The sequence below is a fragment of the Pavona decussata genome, unplaced genomic scaffold (genome assembly GCF_977016875.1).
Source record: "Pavona decussata unplaced genomic scaffold, jaPavDecu1.1 SCAFFOLD_93, whole genome shotgun sequence".
Classification (NCBI taxonomy): Eukaryota; Metazoa; Cnidaria; class Anthozoa; order Scleractinia; family Agariciidae; genus Pavona; species Pavona decussata.
The window spans coordinates 1,317,829-1,335,374 of NW_028145510.1; the positions used below are offsets into that span (position 1 = coordinate 1,317,829).

A 17,546-nucleotide genomic window follows, 5' to 3' on the forward strand; every position below is an offset into this window, starting at 1 on the left:
AACAGGAACACGAAGACGAAAACGTGAATGGAATTCATTTCCTCTCCTTGTGTTTAACATCTTATTCTCCCACCGTTGCAAGCTCTACAAGTCAACAGCGAATCGTGTCGAGGCAGTTCCTAAGCACTCACTAGACTTCAAAAGGAACATCAGAACATGAATCAATTCTATTTGATCGCTTGTTCCCTCCTTCTGCCTCAAACCATACAAGGCAGAAGCGACAAGTGTCGCGGAGAAAGATCTCAGGAAGGATTCGCTCTCTTTTACAAAAACTACAGCTCCAGCATCACAAACAACTATTCCGACTGCCTCAATTTGTGTCTCGATGACCCAAGTTGCATGAGCTTGAATTTCTGGCTGGACACGAATCAGTGTGACTTGAACTCTCACTCGAGAGAAACCTGTCCGGCTTGTTACATGGAAGCGCCTTCTCGCTATATGGGGATGGCCCGATATACAGGTAACAGTATTGGAGGAATAATTTTTAAAAGATTTTGCTGATTTTAATCACGGGAACAATTACAATTTCATTTTCACTGTTGAAAAATCAGGCAATGAGGAGTTCTCGCCCAAATTTTTAGAAAACACTAAGTTTATCAAGCTTTTTCAATTTATGAAGACCATTTATTTTTAGCTAGTTTTGTTGTTTGTCTCAATGTGTGCTAATAAGGCTGAACACAATTAAATTTAAACTCACAGACACATGTTGGCGCCCGTATACGTCAATATACAGCTGTTTCGACCTCAGAATCCATAATGCCTCGACCGTACAGCAAAGACTTGAGATGGCGGGCAATATAAACGTCTCACTAACCGAGCGCGAGGGCCGTACTGGGGAATATTGGCCCGAGGTCGTGGCAGTACGGACCGAGCGCAGCGAGGTCCGCACTAAAACGACCGAGGGCAGCGGTTTGTTTTTGAAACTCACGAAAGGGTTTCTTCGATCCCAGAAAATTTACTAGCGCATCACAAAGTACGGATCAAGAAAAGGCTGCTGTGAAAATCATTTTCAACTTTAAAAGAAGCAGCATTAAGTCAATTGTCCTCCTCGCTCTCATTTCTGGCTCGTTAACCCAAGTTTAGGGATAAAAACCACCACACAGTTCTTTGGAGTGCAACTGGATTGGAGTCGCCGATTTCTCCTGCCTCAAAAAGAGCATCTTCTTCGTTTTCGTTAATCGCCCGAGCGGCTTGCAGCTCGTTTCTTCTGTCGTGCTCGCGAACTAGTGACTTGTGCTTCGCAGCTAGAACTCTTCTCGATTTTTAAACTCATTATCCTTGAGAATGTTGAATGGATATTTCTTCTCAGAGAAGTATCGCTGTATATATTGCGCTAAAAACTGGAAAATGTTGCTGGCTCGTATTCACCATTTTTCCTGCGTACGTTCATAAAAAAAAGAAATTGACAAAAGGTGATCAAGCTCGGACGAAGGTAGGCTTTCAATTGTTTGACTATTCAAGCCATTAGCTTAAATAAAACGGAAAAGAGTGTTCATATCAGTAGACTTCTTCCTTTTGTGTTTTCACTTTTCTGTTTGTTTATAAAATCCTCAATGGCAGGGGGGGCTGACAGCTACCTCTGATCTTGCCGCTTTTCCGAAATAGATGATCGCCCCAGTAAAGAAATCTGTCAATCATTCGTAAACCGTAACGAGCATGCGCGAAATGCAAAAGATTCATGCGAATTTGTCCGTAGCGACTCGACGGTGGAAAACGCGGTCGTATTTAGTTATTGTTTATTTACTGTTAGCATGTTTTTTTGCGGTAGTACGAAGTTGAATACTACAATTAATCAAGACCGCTGGAATGAGATGCCAGTTTATACTTTGATTTAGGTTAGTAGAGCCGTTACATTGAAATTGCGAGCGACATGTTCTCAGCTGAGCTGAGATTTACCAACGAGTGTATGTGGTGAAGAATATGATTTGTAATGTAGCAAACGATTATGGTTTTCGTCGTCTCAGGAAGATATTGTACGTCGACAAAATAGTAGATTTCAATTTCGATTCTTGTTCAGTTCTGAAGAAACTAGAAACCGCACAGTGTTTCACGACTGTCATCGCGAAAGCCCAGAATGTAAGCTTGTTTCTCAAGATCGGCTTGGAACTTTAGTGTAAGCTTATTAAAAGTATTTGTCCCACATTTTATGCGTATTAACTGTTGAAAGCGTAGTTACGAATGAAACAGCATGTTTATTTTATGGAATTCTCCCTCTGTTTAAATGTCGCGTGACGACAGTTATTCCTGTAAGGTTAATTTTAATGCACAAATGTTTTAAATGCATACACAAGGAAAACGGCTTTAGTCCTTAAGAAATTTTTAGATAAGAAAACGTTGCAATTGGAAGGATAGCTTATAAAGATCCCAGAAGTGGATTGCTTAACATTATTGTGAATAGAGCTACCAGGTTTATATGAGCGGTTGCAAGGGTGTTTGTCACTTGCGTGATAAGACATTCAAGTCCTCATTCTCTTGTGCAAAAAATTGGGAAGTCGAGTTCAGTAGCACCGGGTGAACAATGTACTCATACACTGAGATCCTGCAGAAACCACATGCATGTGCAAAAAACCTTGGAAGGTACATGTAAATATTATTGTCTCACCTGTCACCCTTACAGATGTCCATGACCACCTCTATGGGTATGGTGGTTTTCCCCCATTGGTGGATGTCAAAATGGGGCTACTGGGAATTCACCCAAAACCCAACTGCGAGGGAGATACAGTACTAAATAGATCCTGGGATGGCAAACTCAGTCAACCATGGTTTCTCTATGTATGCAACAGCCATTTCGAAGAAGACAATCTAAATTATCGCCCCTTGATTACTGAAGTGTTTCTAAACTCTCGAGGATTATTCCAGCTGACCACATTACTCTGCAGTATAATAATGTCATCAGTATATGACAATATACATCAGAACTGCAACATATTGCAATATTGTTTAATTGGTACATATTTTGTAACATAGTCAAGTGTAATTAGCATATTGTAAATTATGCAATTACTGCACATTTTCACACACTTGACTGGCTGAAGTATTGCTGTTTAGCACCCTGCCTCTTTTATGTTTCAGTTCTCACCCCAGAGGTATGATAGACAAAATCTAAAATAATTAAAGGTTACTTCACCTCTTCCTTTAAAATAATGAGATTTATTACCAAGCATACATACTGAATTCAAAAGTCAATATTAATTTTGTGGCTCACTTAGCAAAGTTGAAGAGCAAAGTGCTGCTTTCATCACCTCTCTACTTTTCACCGTTTAGAAGAGATTGGAAAAGAAAAATCTGTTGTTGAGGTATGATAGTAACATTTTAACTAATTAAAGCAAAACAAAAAATTAGATCACCAGAACCTCCACAGTTTGTTGACTCTCAGTGGGCAGTTGCTGTAAAGGAAGGAAATTCTACAGTGTACAAAAGTGTACATAAATGAAAAATTAGGGAAGATAACGATAAAGTGGAATGGAGGAAGGCTTACTAGCTCTCGTGAGAGTCAATTTCTACAGGAGCAGGTCTAGCCCTGTGAACTGTGTCAGATCTAGAAACAGCCAACTCTCTCATAAGCGACAACCCTTGGTGCACGACAAATAAAAAAAGTGGTCGCTTACGGGAAAGATCAACAAAATAAGCCTAATGCTGAACTGATAAATTAATTACCTAAAAATATTACCCTAGCAGCTAAAATTAGGCAAATAAAAACTAATTTATTTGATTTTTTCACATCTATTCATTCTTCTGCCGAAATTTTGTGTAACATTTTGGAACAGATCACTGAAACAATTCCCATTTACCTACAGATCTAATTATAGTAATCTCCTCTGTCTGTAAACTGTCAGTCTGAGAAATTATTTACTCAGATCATACGCGAATATGTTGGCTGGTCGCTTACCGGAAACAGAAAACAAAAGAATAATAGTATGTCAAATTTCTGGCCTAAAAAGTGGTCGCGGTCCCTTAGAAATTTGAATGGTGGTCGCTTACGAGAGAGCTCTTGAAACAGTATTTAACTGAGAAACAAAACGGTTGTTTACGAAGTGGTCGCTTTGAGAGAGTTGACTGTACTGATCCTCTCCGGGGTCAGCTAGTCGTCGGTTGCAGTATTTTCGTTTTTCGCTGCAGAATTTGCATCCGTGATCCTTCTTGATGACCAAACTTCAGGTAAAAGAGCGACCGAAACCTTCCTGTTTTGTTTGGACGTCGAATAGCCAAATTGTTTGCGAATCCGTACAGACGCGCTTTCACATAAAATCGCCGCCATGTTTGTTTATCAAAAAATCAGTACTTAGTCTCGCTCGGCCAAATTTCTTAAATGGGGCGATCATGCAAACTCGGATCCAGGCCTCGCTGCTGGCCCCCCCTACTCAATGGCTTCCTCGGCTTTTGCAGATGCCTGCTTCAGAGGTTTCTAGATCTTCGGGATAGTAAAATTTGCTTTGTGAATGATATTCTTCTTCGTCCATGTTGGAATCAGTCTTTTGGGTAGTTTCTTTGCGAAGAATGAAAGTATTTTCAGGTTTTCTTTTCGCAGTTTTAGCTGCAAATTTTCAAATTTGTTGGTTGTCATAAAAATACACGGTCTATGACCATTTAAATGGAAACGGTCCTCATGGTAAAATCCGGACCAAGAAAGAGCCAACCAGAACGCGCGGATTTACCTCAAGCCATATAATAAGGATTCTTAGCTTTTATTGAAATTTATTGGGTATTTTCCAGACTACCTTTCGGCATTATCGCGCACGCTTTTACGGTTTTTTTGTACAACCTTTGTCGAAAAAGTTGTATACCTCCCTCTAGACGTTATGCATATGCAAATACATGAAATACATAAAATGATACCACCATATGTGTGTTAACAAACCATAAATTGGAAGATAGTTGTCATACACTCAACAACAACATCAACAAAAACAACATCAACAACAACAACAACAACAACAAATCAACAACATTGTCGATAAAAGATGAAGGAAATGTATGGTTTCGAAAGTTTGTAATTTATAGCACTGCGTGCTACATACAGTGTGCTTAAAAAATTGCTTTCTCGCGCATTATGATGAAACTAACATTCTAATGTCATACGTAAACAGACTAAAATAATTGAAAGTTGGCCTCAAAAATTCGTCCAAATCCTCCTTAGAATTCTTGTTATCTAGTTGCAGATCCGTGATATAATTTGTTGGAAAACTACTTAGTAATCAAACTAGAAGCCACCGATCCTGTTTCTTTTATCTTGATAGTTACATCTGCGATAATAAGAGCTTTCAGTTGTATATATACAAAAAAAGGAAACGAAAAATGTAATTTGTTACTCACGGAGGACCAAAGACCTTCCGCCGTGTCGAATTGAAATTTGGGAAAGTTGATTTTGTAATTTAGCGGTTTTCAAGTAGTTTTCAGTTCATTCTTTCAAATTGTCAATATTTTTTTCCAAAATGTCAAATCACCATTCAACTTTCAAAATATTGAATGGCTTTGAAACCGTTTGAACACTCCGTTCATTCAACATTTGCCAACATCGGATCAACTTATGTTGAACGAATGTTGGTCAACTGTTGGAACCTTTTAAACGGGCATTTACTTCCACAGAAAACAACAAGATTTCTGTGCCAAAGTCCTGCAGCGACCTGAAGAAATTCGATCCTACAGCACAACAAGGCATATATGTCATAGATCCGGATAGCGAGGGAGGTCTGGAGCCATTCACAGCTTACTGCGATATGTTTGACAATAATGGAGTTGGCGTGACAGTCATCAGTCACGACAGTGAAAGCAGAACAAATGTGAGTGGTTATAGCTCTAGAGGAAGTTACCAACGTGATATTCATTACAAAGGAGCGAGTCTGCCTCAGCTGGCGGGTCTCACCACAGTCTCCTCACACTGTGAACAGTTTATCAAGTATGAGTGCTATCACTCGGTTTTGCTTTACAATAACAATCCATATGGTTGGTGGGTGTCACGTGATTCCATTAAGATGACGTACTGGGGCGGGGCATCTGGCAATGGTAAATGCGCATGCGGGATGACTAACTCATGTGCAGACTCCAAATATGGCTGTAACTGTGATAAGAATGACTATGGATGGCGTGAAGACAGCGGCCTCCTCACAAATAAGGCACATCTTCCAGTCAAACAGCTCCGGTTTGGAGATACTGGCGAGAAAGGCGAGCGTGGCTATCATACTCTGGGAAAGCTGAGGTGCTATGGCATAGTATAAATATAAACTTGCAGACGTTGTCGTTTAAAAATACGCACTAAACTAAGGCAAACTAGTTAAATTTCAAAACAGAACGGTTTGAAGTAGTCCAAACACTTATTTCACAACATAGACGTAAGTGGGATAGTAACGTACTGCACTAGTTCCCTATCAAAAGTACTAAAGTATACACTTTGTTAATAACTATGATGTTAGATTGTAATGCATGAATAAAATTGGGGATTTTAATTAGTGTGTTGTTATTATTACTTTAATGGTAACTATCTTCGAAGGTTTCACTAATTTCTTTTACTCCGGATCCCTATTTTATGTATTTTTTATTCAGTAAACGATATTACCGTGGTTCTTCTCTATCTTTGGAGAATTTGAAGGTCTGTTACTTAACTATCAGAGCTACTTCTACCTCGATTGACAAAATTTTCATTTCAACATAGACGGAAAAATAATGGAATTCTGATTGGTCGAGACAGAGGGTATCGTTTCTTTATTTTATTAGTTTTTTCGAGGGCAAAACTTCTCACTTCAGCTGATTGGTCGAGCGGCAAAAATACTTGTTCCTGATTAGCTGAGCGCGCCATTTCTATATTTTTTGTTTATTCATATCATTTTGTGCCCAACAACACTAAGAGTCTTCCGAGTTTGACTTTTAAGCAGCCAATAAGCAAGTTCTTTGTGCAAACGATACATGCGTGAAAATCAGACCAGCAGGTTGAAGGAAAATGGATAATGAGGAATTGTTGTGTCTTACAGGAAACAGAAAGCCATATTATTTGTGTTAAAAGTTAAAATCGTATATAGACTATACCTCTAGAAAAACAAATCATTCATGGCAAACATGCTACTTTGCCGCAGTATGGCTTCTTTCAACGAAAGAAAACGGAACATAACAGTGCCCATTTGATTGGAAGAAGGAGCAGGTCAAATTCAGTGGACGAATTTAAAGATAGATTTCCACACAGCCTCATATGTGCATCACTATCACACTAACATATATTCATAAACGTAGATTCGATAGACATCGGTATTGCCGTATATAGGGACTGTGATGGATCACTGATGAATCTTATATCGCTACTTTTAAAATGATCTTATATCCATGGTAAGGTGCATGTAAGTCTACAAGAGATGTAAGTCTTTTAACTAGATCTTTTTAGGCCCTTTTTAAGAGAAATCATCTCGTTCCTTTCAGCACTTGTGATAATGCTATTTTGGTCCTATTTTGAGGGACCCAAATTAGAAAAAGCACCGTATTTTACTCACCGAATTGGCCCCAATTTTAGGGATAAAACAGATCTTTTCAATTTACAGTGTAGATGTTAATGAAGCAGAAGTCCATATATTCGTGCAACGGAAGTTTCACATTCAAACTTATTTTAAGTGAAGCCGCTTCCTGAGAAAATTTTTGTTTCCATCCACATCTGCATTACAAAACTCACCCGAGCTACCACTTTGCACAAAATTACCGCTTGAAATGTTTTCAGGGCACTCCGAAAAACATCGTAATCCATTGTGAGTTTTATGAGAAATGTAAAAATAACCCAAATTGCGAGAACGCTGTTTCACTGAACGCAGTATGGTTACTTGGACACTCCTGGTAATGGACTTTTGCGTGAAAGCCGCGTCGGTCTCATTTTTGTTTTCGTTCGCAAGTACAAGGGACTGGCATAAGGCCACAGGGGTCACTAAACCAGAGCACTTCGTTAGTCTTCTTCCACTGTAACAGTAAAGGGAATTGTCACGCTTTTAGGAGTTTGTTGTTGAGTAAAGGCACACTCATTTAGAGACTCTGCTTCAAATTATCCTTGTAGCGCTTGTACAAGATTTGCTTTGGTAGGCGAGTGTCCTCCATCCGCACAACATGGTCTGTCCAGCTAACGAATACATGATTTGAGAACGGGTTTGTAGACAATAATTGTTGTGCTATGTCCAATATCATTGCAGTTAAACACTCTGGTTAGTTTAAGACGACAAAAGGTAACACTTTATGTAAATTTAGGATTATCACAAACTACATTTTCCCGCCCCTCCCCCCCTCCAACACACACACAATGCACCCTGGGTAGGAGCCCTCTTGGTAGTCATTCAACAGGTTGCGTTCGCCGTTACCAACCAAGATGGCACCAGTCCGATCGAAACGTGCGACTCTCGAAAATCCCACGGGGAAACAGTGGACTGTGAACAGTCTAAATATCAAGCTATACTGGGAGCTAGTCTGATAGTTAACTATCCACAAGTACTCTCGCTTTTGCGCTCTAATGCGGCCAGCTCATGACGGAGACAAACCTATTAGGACACCTTAGTTTGAAAAGCAGAGTCCACAAGGTGTGACGGGAAAGACTAAGTTAAGATGTATCCAAAGTATTATTGCTTCTTGACAAAAATCTATTGTAAGACTAACAATAGTCTATTGTTAAGAACGAAACTTTGATGCATCTTAACTTAGGAGGGTTTAGTGAATGTGGTCCTGGTGTGAACACGAATGTTTCATGTCACTTTCGCAGAAACCCAACCAGAATTACTTGTATGTCCAGAGAGACTGAAAAAATTCCGCCAACTTAGCTCAAAATGGTTAATTTCTAGTTTTTTGAAAAACAAAAATGGCTGAACAGATCGTCAGAGCAGTTTGTAATTAGGGACAGAAAATGGTTTTTTAGAGGGGTGGGCGAAAAACCGCAAAATTCCTGAAAAGCTTCAGTTTTCAGCAGAAGAAAAATGCTGAGAGTAACTTAAGCAAAGAGATATCTAGTAGAAAACGTCATACCATTGCGCAAGCTTTAAGAGACGAGAATTGTCAAAAAAAAAAACAAAAACAAAACAAAAAACAAACTCTTCTCACTCCTCAAAAATAAAATGACCCGTCCTCTCCCTCCTTAGGGCGCAAACGTACAGATGACAGCAATCACTCATATCTCGGTTATGTTAAAAACTTGCTTCACTAGCATCGGAGGGTTCGAATAAATCAATTTTTAACATTAATGTAAACTAAAAACCTTAAATAAAAAAAGTCATTAAAATGTACAGTGTAGGTGTGTTGCACTTTCTGGAACTGCCCTCTATTACATCAGCAAGTCTGACAAAAACACAAAGCAAAAAGTAATAGTCGTTTAAAATTTTTATTAAAATTCAGATCAACAATAATTATATACCCTAATGCTGGTTCAGGTGGCCGCAAAACGTTTGCTTTTCGAAACTACAGTTAGACCACGTAAACAGAAAAATGCCGTCCTAAGACGTATAACTGCTGTCAAATCTTTTTGTTTTTGCTTTTTACAAGGCAGTTTGGAAGTCAAATTACCAAACGATCGATGCACGCAAACACTGATGCCTCAGTGCTGAAAAAAATGATTACCATGTTACCAGATTATGCTGAGGAAAGAAATCATTAACAAATTAGATTTTTCCATATAATCATCAGATAAGACGCAGTTCGTTTTAGAAAATCTTTTTAGCTTATTGGTACCGACAGAATGTTTTTTTTCATACATTTTAGATTTCGCGAAAATCATGCAGAATTGTTACAAAACAGTTTTCATCACCAAAAGATCTAGAGTAAATAATGCGATGCGAAATTTAAATGGCATTTAGAGTACATGTTGGGCGCAGAAGATTAAACAAACCCTAATTAATTGCTTTCTTTCCTCGAAATATAGGGTCGAATCATACGCCAAAAAGTGTAACCCAACAAGGCGATGTTTTATGAGAGGCGCTCGTCGATTTAGTCTTTATTTCAATTTTTTTAAGGTTTAGCCCTTTAAATTTCGCCTTTGAAAGTGTGCGTTCTAAGAATTATAATAAAAGGCACGACGACCGGTCTAAAAAGACGTCTCAGTCGCATTCCCTTCCTTTGACGCAGGAAGAAAATAAATATACTTAGAGTGCAAACACCTGCAACTCACTAAACAAATTTGCTGTATCAATAACTATTTCATAACTACAAGTAAACAAGAAATTTTTAATTTAGTCAAATGTTAAAGCGCTTTATGTGCTCTCTCCCACACAGTTTTTGTTTTGATACCAACGAAGACGAGACATAACTAAACGGATGTGTATGATAATCCAGCTCGCTGCCCGAGTTAAGCTCTGATAACTTGGTGGAACTGGGGGAATATTTATTTTGTGTCAATAAGGGTGTTTAGCAAATATTTGAAAGGATAAAGCAAACATTACCGGAGACATCCAGTCAACTTAAACTTGTTCTTTAGCGCTTACCAGAATAGTTTAGCGAAACAAGAACATGGAAAAATGAATCGTTCCTATCTCGTCCTCGTATGTTACCTCCTTCTGTATCAAGCCATACAAGTCATATGCGAGAAGTGTCGCGAAGAAAGATCTTAGCAAGGATTCGCTCTCTTTTACAAAAACTACAGCTCATTATTCCGACTGCCTTAATTTGTGCATTGATGACCCAAGTTGCATGACATTAAATCTATGGTTAAACACGAAGCAATGTGATTTGAACTCTCTCATTCGAGAGACACCTGTCCGGCCTGCTACATGAAAGCCCCTTCCCGCTGTTTTTGCTGACCTTACTTCGCATTTTTATCGATATATTTACCCCTCTGAAAGCAAAAGGAATAACTTTTCCAGTGCCGATAACGAAATTTTGAGCAAACTTTTTGCCGAAGAAAACTTTAGATTATCTTCAAACAGTAAATCAGATTTTCTGAGGTAATTGGGTTTCCGAACAGAATTCTGCCGAAGTGAACTGTTAAGTAACCCTGATATGCGTGTTAGTGGGCATAAAAGGGAGAAACCCTCCCCTTCCCTCCCTCTCCCCCGCTACTCCTGCGCGCCTTGTCAGTGAAGTAAAGGACGTAAAGTAAACTTTATTTAGCTAAAGTGGACCATTCAGCTACATGGCTGTTATCGAGAGGGGCCCTTGTAACTAACTCTACGGCATTCATGATCTTACCGAATATAGATTGAAGCCTAATCCTCAATGTATTTAATACATTCAAGTGTCTCAAGTAACATAAGCAAAGTAAGCATATTTAACCCAACAGATAATCGAATGCAAATCTTGATCAAAACTCTCCGATGCGTAACGATATAAACATGGTTCAAAACCAAATGTACATGTACAACCTTCAACAGAATGAATTCTGTCATGAAAACAAACTAAGAAAAGCTTGATTGCGAAATATTACACAATGACATCGATCAGAGGTTCTAAGTTTTGTGCCGAAGACCCTGAACGAAAGCAACTTGTATGAACGGTGTGTGGACTGATATGCCATGTAAACAATTACAATTATAAGACCTCGATCCTGCAAGTTAGCAAACACCAAAAATCCAAGAAAACTAGGCACTCAGGTCTGTTTCGATCATAAATTCGAACCTGGGCAGCAAATTTGAATTTGAGGAACATGGAGACCTAAGTTAATTTCGTACGGTACTCAAGACAAGATCTGTTGCCCGTCTGTTAGTGCTGCATTTACACGGCGGAAGTAAAATAATTATTGCCTTAATAATAGGGCAAACGGAAGAAGTTGACGTAATTGAATAAAAATAGGGTGAACACGTTCGAGGAATAGATTTTCGTGTTAGAAATGTTGTCAAAAATAAGCCTGTGGAGGCTACACACGCTAGAAGTCAACTTTGTCTAATTTTAGAAGAAGAGTGGAGACCATTTTATCTTCTCTTTCCTAACCATTTCAGTTAGTCCGATTATTACGAGGCGACAGAGGTAAGTGTATTTCATGACACGGGACAAACTCCCCGAATCTTTTGAAAGGGAACGCAGTTGCTTATGGATATATCCAGACGAATATTAGAATGAAGTAGCTATGAATGGTGTGAGGCGGTTTTCGTAAGACACCTTCAGTTCACGAGAGTTCGCAAGTTTCCGCCGTAGTGAGGTGGCCTTTCTTACCCGTGTTAATGCGCTTTGTCGCTTGAATTTACGTTATCTTTGTAAGTTTAACTTTAAGGATAGAAAAGAAGCCTTTGATCTTAAAACAGGGGGTATGCGTATATGATTTCTCTATCAAAATAATGCTATCCTTTGAAAGAGAGTGGTTCCTTAATTTGCGCGTAAATAAATACGCGCCTTTTATCTTCGCTTGTAATTTGTCGTTTCTATAACTTGACAGGAACTCAGTTCTAAGTAAGCAGTTGTCAACAGTCTTGGCACTTTCGTGGAGAGAAGAATCGTCATGGTTTTGAATATTCTGCCTCCGCTGTTGCTGTCGATTTTGAGTCAACAAAAATGCGTAAGTGCTCCAGTTGTGTTGTTTTTATACCGTAAACAGACATTAATCATCGAAAAAAGGTCAATTCTGTTTTGGCTTAGTTTTGGAATATTTTAAAATTGTTATTTAAGCTCCCAAAACCATTTCGTCTAGATCTGTGCGCCACAAGCAGAAATTTCGTTTTGCTTTTCGTAAAATATTTAACGCGTAGAAATCAATTCAAGTCAGATTTAGAATTTGTTGGCAAAAATACTACAAAGATCCCAGTGTAATTTTCATTTCCGATTTCAAGTATTTAATGAACACAGATCGGACGCAGTTCTTATAATATCATCACGGATAGCATTACGGACATTCAATTGCAAGATATTGTTTTATGATCTCTTTATAAAATCAAAAGTCGTTTTACTTAAGATGCCACTACCGTCATATTCTTTGTCAGTTAAGTGTAAGCTATTTGGAGTCTAACTCTAAGAAAAATAATTAAGAATAGTTCTACTATGAAATTGCTATTTTCTACCCTTTTTTAATTGTTTTTTGACTGGGTGATAAGTTATAATTTTAAGTCTCGTTTATTCCTACGTTTATTTCACGTACCTCGCAGTGTTTACACGATTGGCAGGCTCTCAAAACTCGCAATTTCTTAGGCAAGGCACAAACTGAACTCAAACAAGTCAATCTTCACAGAAGCAAGGCAAAACTCAAAACACAAATTCAAAGTTTGCTACACCCGCTTGTAACTCTATGAATGTCTATGAGTATGTAACTTCCAAATCAGGCTGACGCTCAACTGTTGGCTAGCACTTTCAAATTCCACTTAAATTCCGCACTATGAAATACCTGAAATTAGAAGTTATCACATATCTGTAACCTGGCCTTATGAAACTGACCAAGCTGCAACTGACTTACAACAGCAACTCGCACAGGAAAATTTACATGCAGCTGCAACTAAAGTTACAACTTTCTAAGAGCAGAGCCCACTATCTTAACTTTAACTTCACTCATTGACAAATTGACTGATCGTCATAAGTAATCAGATTCTTCGAACCAAAATAAAAACAGATGCTCGTATTTAATTATCAACATTTTAAAGTAATCACACAACGCGCACAAACTGACTCATGTCTAAAAAAATTTACTACATAAAAGTTACAGACGTCAAGAACACTCATTGACTACCAAAACTCTCAGAAGTCCACCTCCATAAACATTACAAAACTCCCACAGAATTCAAACTTAACAGTTACAAAAACTCACTGAACTATGAAAAAATTTCACAGTCATTATTTACAATTTACTAGTGTACACAGCTGGTACACTCACATAAATCACTATAGACAGCCAAAACAGGGTCAGGAAGTTGACGAAATTCAAAAACCGCCATGCTAAAACCAGCGCATTTCACAGACCAAAACCTGCTGAAATAACACACTTTACATACCAAAACTCGTAGGAATAACACACTTCATAGAACAAAATGCGTAGGAATAATACACTTCACAGAACAAAGCTCGAAAGAACAACACACTTCACGACCAAAACGCAAAGGAATATAACACACTTCACAGACCAAAAATAACAGGAATATAACTTGGAGGAACAACACACTCCACATACAAAAACTTGCAGGAACAACACACTGAACAAACTAAACCACATCTGAGTGTAACAACGCACTTCACAGACCATATCTGAATGTAATAACACACCTCACAAACCAAAACTTGGAAGAATAACACACTGCCCTGACCAAACCTTGGAGGAAGAAAACACTCTCAGATCAAAATGTTGAGGAATAACACACTTCACACACCAAACTTTGCAGGAATAACACGCACACTTCACAGACCAAAAATGGGAAGAATAACACACTTCACAGATCAAAACTTGCTGAAGTAATATACACAATTTACAGACGAGTAATAACACACTCCACAGAAGAAAACTCGCAGGAATTGCATACTTCACAGACCAAAACAAGCAGAGCAATGCAAAATTTGGAGGAATAACATACTTCATATGCCAAACCTGGGAGGAATAATACACTACACAGACCTAAAAGTGAAGGAATAAAACACTTCAGAGTCCAAAACGTGGAGCAATTATCACACTGCACAGACCAAAACTTGTGGAAAAAACCAACTTCACAGACCAAAAACTTGGAAGAATAACACACTTAACAGACCAAATCTTGAAGGAACAACATACTTCACAGACAAACATCTGCAGCTATAACACACTTCACAGACCAAAAGCTGGAGAAACAACATGTTTCACAGACCAAAACCTGCAGGAAAAACACACTTCTCAGACCAAAACCTGGAGGAATAACACACCTCACAGACCAAAACATGAAGGAATAACACACTTCACAGACCAAAAGCTGGAGGAATAACACATTTCACAGACCAAATCTTGAAGGAACAACACACTTCACAGACAAAAACTTGCAGGAATAACACACTTTACAGAACAAAAGCTGCAGAAACAACATGTTTCAAAGACCAAAACCTGGGGGAATAACACGCTTCACAGACCAAAACCTGAAGGAATAACAAACTTCTCACACCAAAACCTGGAGCAATAACACACCTCACAGACCAAAACATGAAGGAATAACTCACTTCACAGACCAAAAGCTGGAGGAATAACACATTTCACAGACAAAAACCTGGAGGAACAACATACTTCACAAACCAAAACTTGCAGGAATAACACGCTTCACAGACCAAAACCTGGAGGAATAACACACTTCACAGGCCAAAAGCTGGAGGAACAACAAACTCCACAAACTAAAACTTGCAGGAATAACACGCTTCACAGACCAAAACCTGGAGGAACAACATGTTTCTCAGCCAAAGCCTGGAGGAATAACATACTTCATAGACTAAAAGCTGGAGGAACAACATACTTCAGAGACCAAAACTTGAAGAAAGAACACGCTTCACAAACCCAAACCTGGTGGAATAGCACACTTCACAGACCAAAGCCTTCAGGAATAGATCACCTTACAGACCAAAACGTGAAGGAACAACACGCTTCACAGACCAAAACTTGGAGAAACAACACACTGCGCAGACCAAAAGCTGGAGGAATAACATACTTCACAGACCAAAACCTGGAGGAATAACAGACTTCACAGACCAAAAACCTGGAGGAATACTACACTTCACTAATCAAAACCTGGAGGAACAACACACCTCACAGACCCAATCCTTGAGGACTAACACACTTCACAGACCAAAACCTGGAGGAATAGCGTACACACTTCACAGCCCAAAAACCTGGAGGAATACTACACTTCACTAATCAAAACCTGGAGGAACAACACACCTCACAGACCCAATCCTTGAGGACTAACACACTTCACAGACTAAAACCTGGAGGAATAACGTACACACTTCACAGCCCAAAAACCTGGAGGAATAAAAAACTTCACAGACCAAAACATGGAGGAATAACACACTTCACAGACCAAAAACCTGGAGGAACAACGTACTTCACAGACCTTAAGCTGCAGGAATAACACAATTCACAGACCAATAGCTGTAGGAATAACACACTTCACAGACAAAAACCTGGAGGAATAACACACTTTACAGACCAAAAGCTGAAGGAATAAAATACTTCACAGACCAAAACCTGGAGGAGTAACACTTCACAGACCAAAAACCTGGAGTAATACTACACTTCACAGACCAACACCTGGTGGAATAACACACTCCACAGACCAAAAACTGGAGGAATAACACACTTTGCAGACCAAAATCTGGAGGAATAACACAATTCACTGACCAAAAGCTGGAGAACTAATATGTTTCACACTCCAATTGCTGGAGGAATAACACACTTCATTAACCAAAAGTTGCAGGAATTATACATTTTACACACCAAAGATAGAGGAATAACACACCTCACAGACCAAAACATGAAGGAATAACTCACTTCACAGACCAAAAGCTGGAGGAATAACACACTTCACAGACAAAAACCTGGAGGAACAACATACTTCACAAACCAAAACTTGCAGGAATAACACGCTTCACAGACCAAAACCTGGAGGAATAACACACTTCACAGGCCAAAAGCTGGAGGAACAACAAACTCCACAAACTAAAACTTACAGGAATAACACGCTTCACAGACCAAAACCTGGAGGAACAACATGTTTCTCAGCCAAAGCCTGGAGGAATAACATACTTCATAGACTAAAAGCTGGAGGAACAACATACTTCAGAGACCAAAACTTGAAGAAAGAACACGCTTCACAGACCCAAACCTGGTGGAATAGCACACTTCACAGACCAAAGCCTTCAGGAATAGATCACCTTACAGACCAAAACGTGAAGGAAAAACACGCTTCACAGACCAAAACTTGGAGAAACAACACACTGCGCAGACCAAAAGCTGGAGGAATAACATACTTCACAGACCAAAACCTGGAAGAATAACAGACTTCACAGACCAAAAACCTGGAGGAATACTACACTTCACTAATCAAAACCTGGAGGAACAACACACCTCACAGACCCAATCCTTGAGGACTAACACACTTTACAGACCAAAACCTGGAGGAATAGCGTACACACTTCACAGCCCAAAAACCTGGAGGAATACTACACTTCACTAATCAAAACCTGGAGGAACAACACACCTCACAGACCCAATCCTTGAGGACTAACACACTTCACAGACTAAAACCTGGAGGAATAACGTACACACTTCACAGCCCAAAAACCTGGAGGAATAAAAAACTTCACAGACCAAAACATGGAGGAATAACACACTTCACAGACCAAAAACCTGGAGGAACAACGTACTTCACAGACCTTAAGCTGCAGGAATAACACAATTCACAGACCAATAGCTGTAGGAATAACACACTTCACAGACAAAAACCTGGAGGAATAACACACTTTACAGACCAAAAGCTGAAGGAATAAAATACTTCACAGACCAAAACCTGGAGGAGTAACACTTCACAGACCAAAAACCTGGAGTAATACTACACTTCACAGACCAACACCTGGTGGAATAACACACTCCACAGACCAAAAACTGGAGGAATAACACACTTTGCAGACCAAAATCTGGAGGAATAACACAATTCACTGACCAAAAGCTGGAGAACTAATATGTT

General features: G+C 39.1%; 2 protein-coding genes across 3 annotated transcripts in view; both read left to right on the forward strand.

The window, feature by feature from the left end:
* The window catches only part of LOC146473502 (contactin-associated protein 1-like), a 160,847-nt gene that overhangs the window by 41,304 nt on the left and 101,997 nt on the right, over nucleotides 1-17,546 (forward strand). The window lies entirely within an intron of this gene.
* On the forward strand, nucleotides 301-7,848 carry LOC146473506 (contactin-associated protein-like 2). The gene is made up of 3 exons (XM_085118384.1): nucleotides 301-460; nucleotides 5,587-6,390; nucleotides 7,730-7,848. The coding sequence occupies exons 1-2, from the start codon at nucleotides 340-342 to the stop codon at nucleotides 6,213-6,215; spliced, it is 750 nt and encodes a 249-aa protein (XP_084974510.1). The 5' UTR covers nucleotides 301-339; the 3' UTR covers nucleotides 6,216-6,390; nucleotides 7,730-7,848.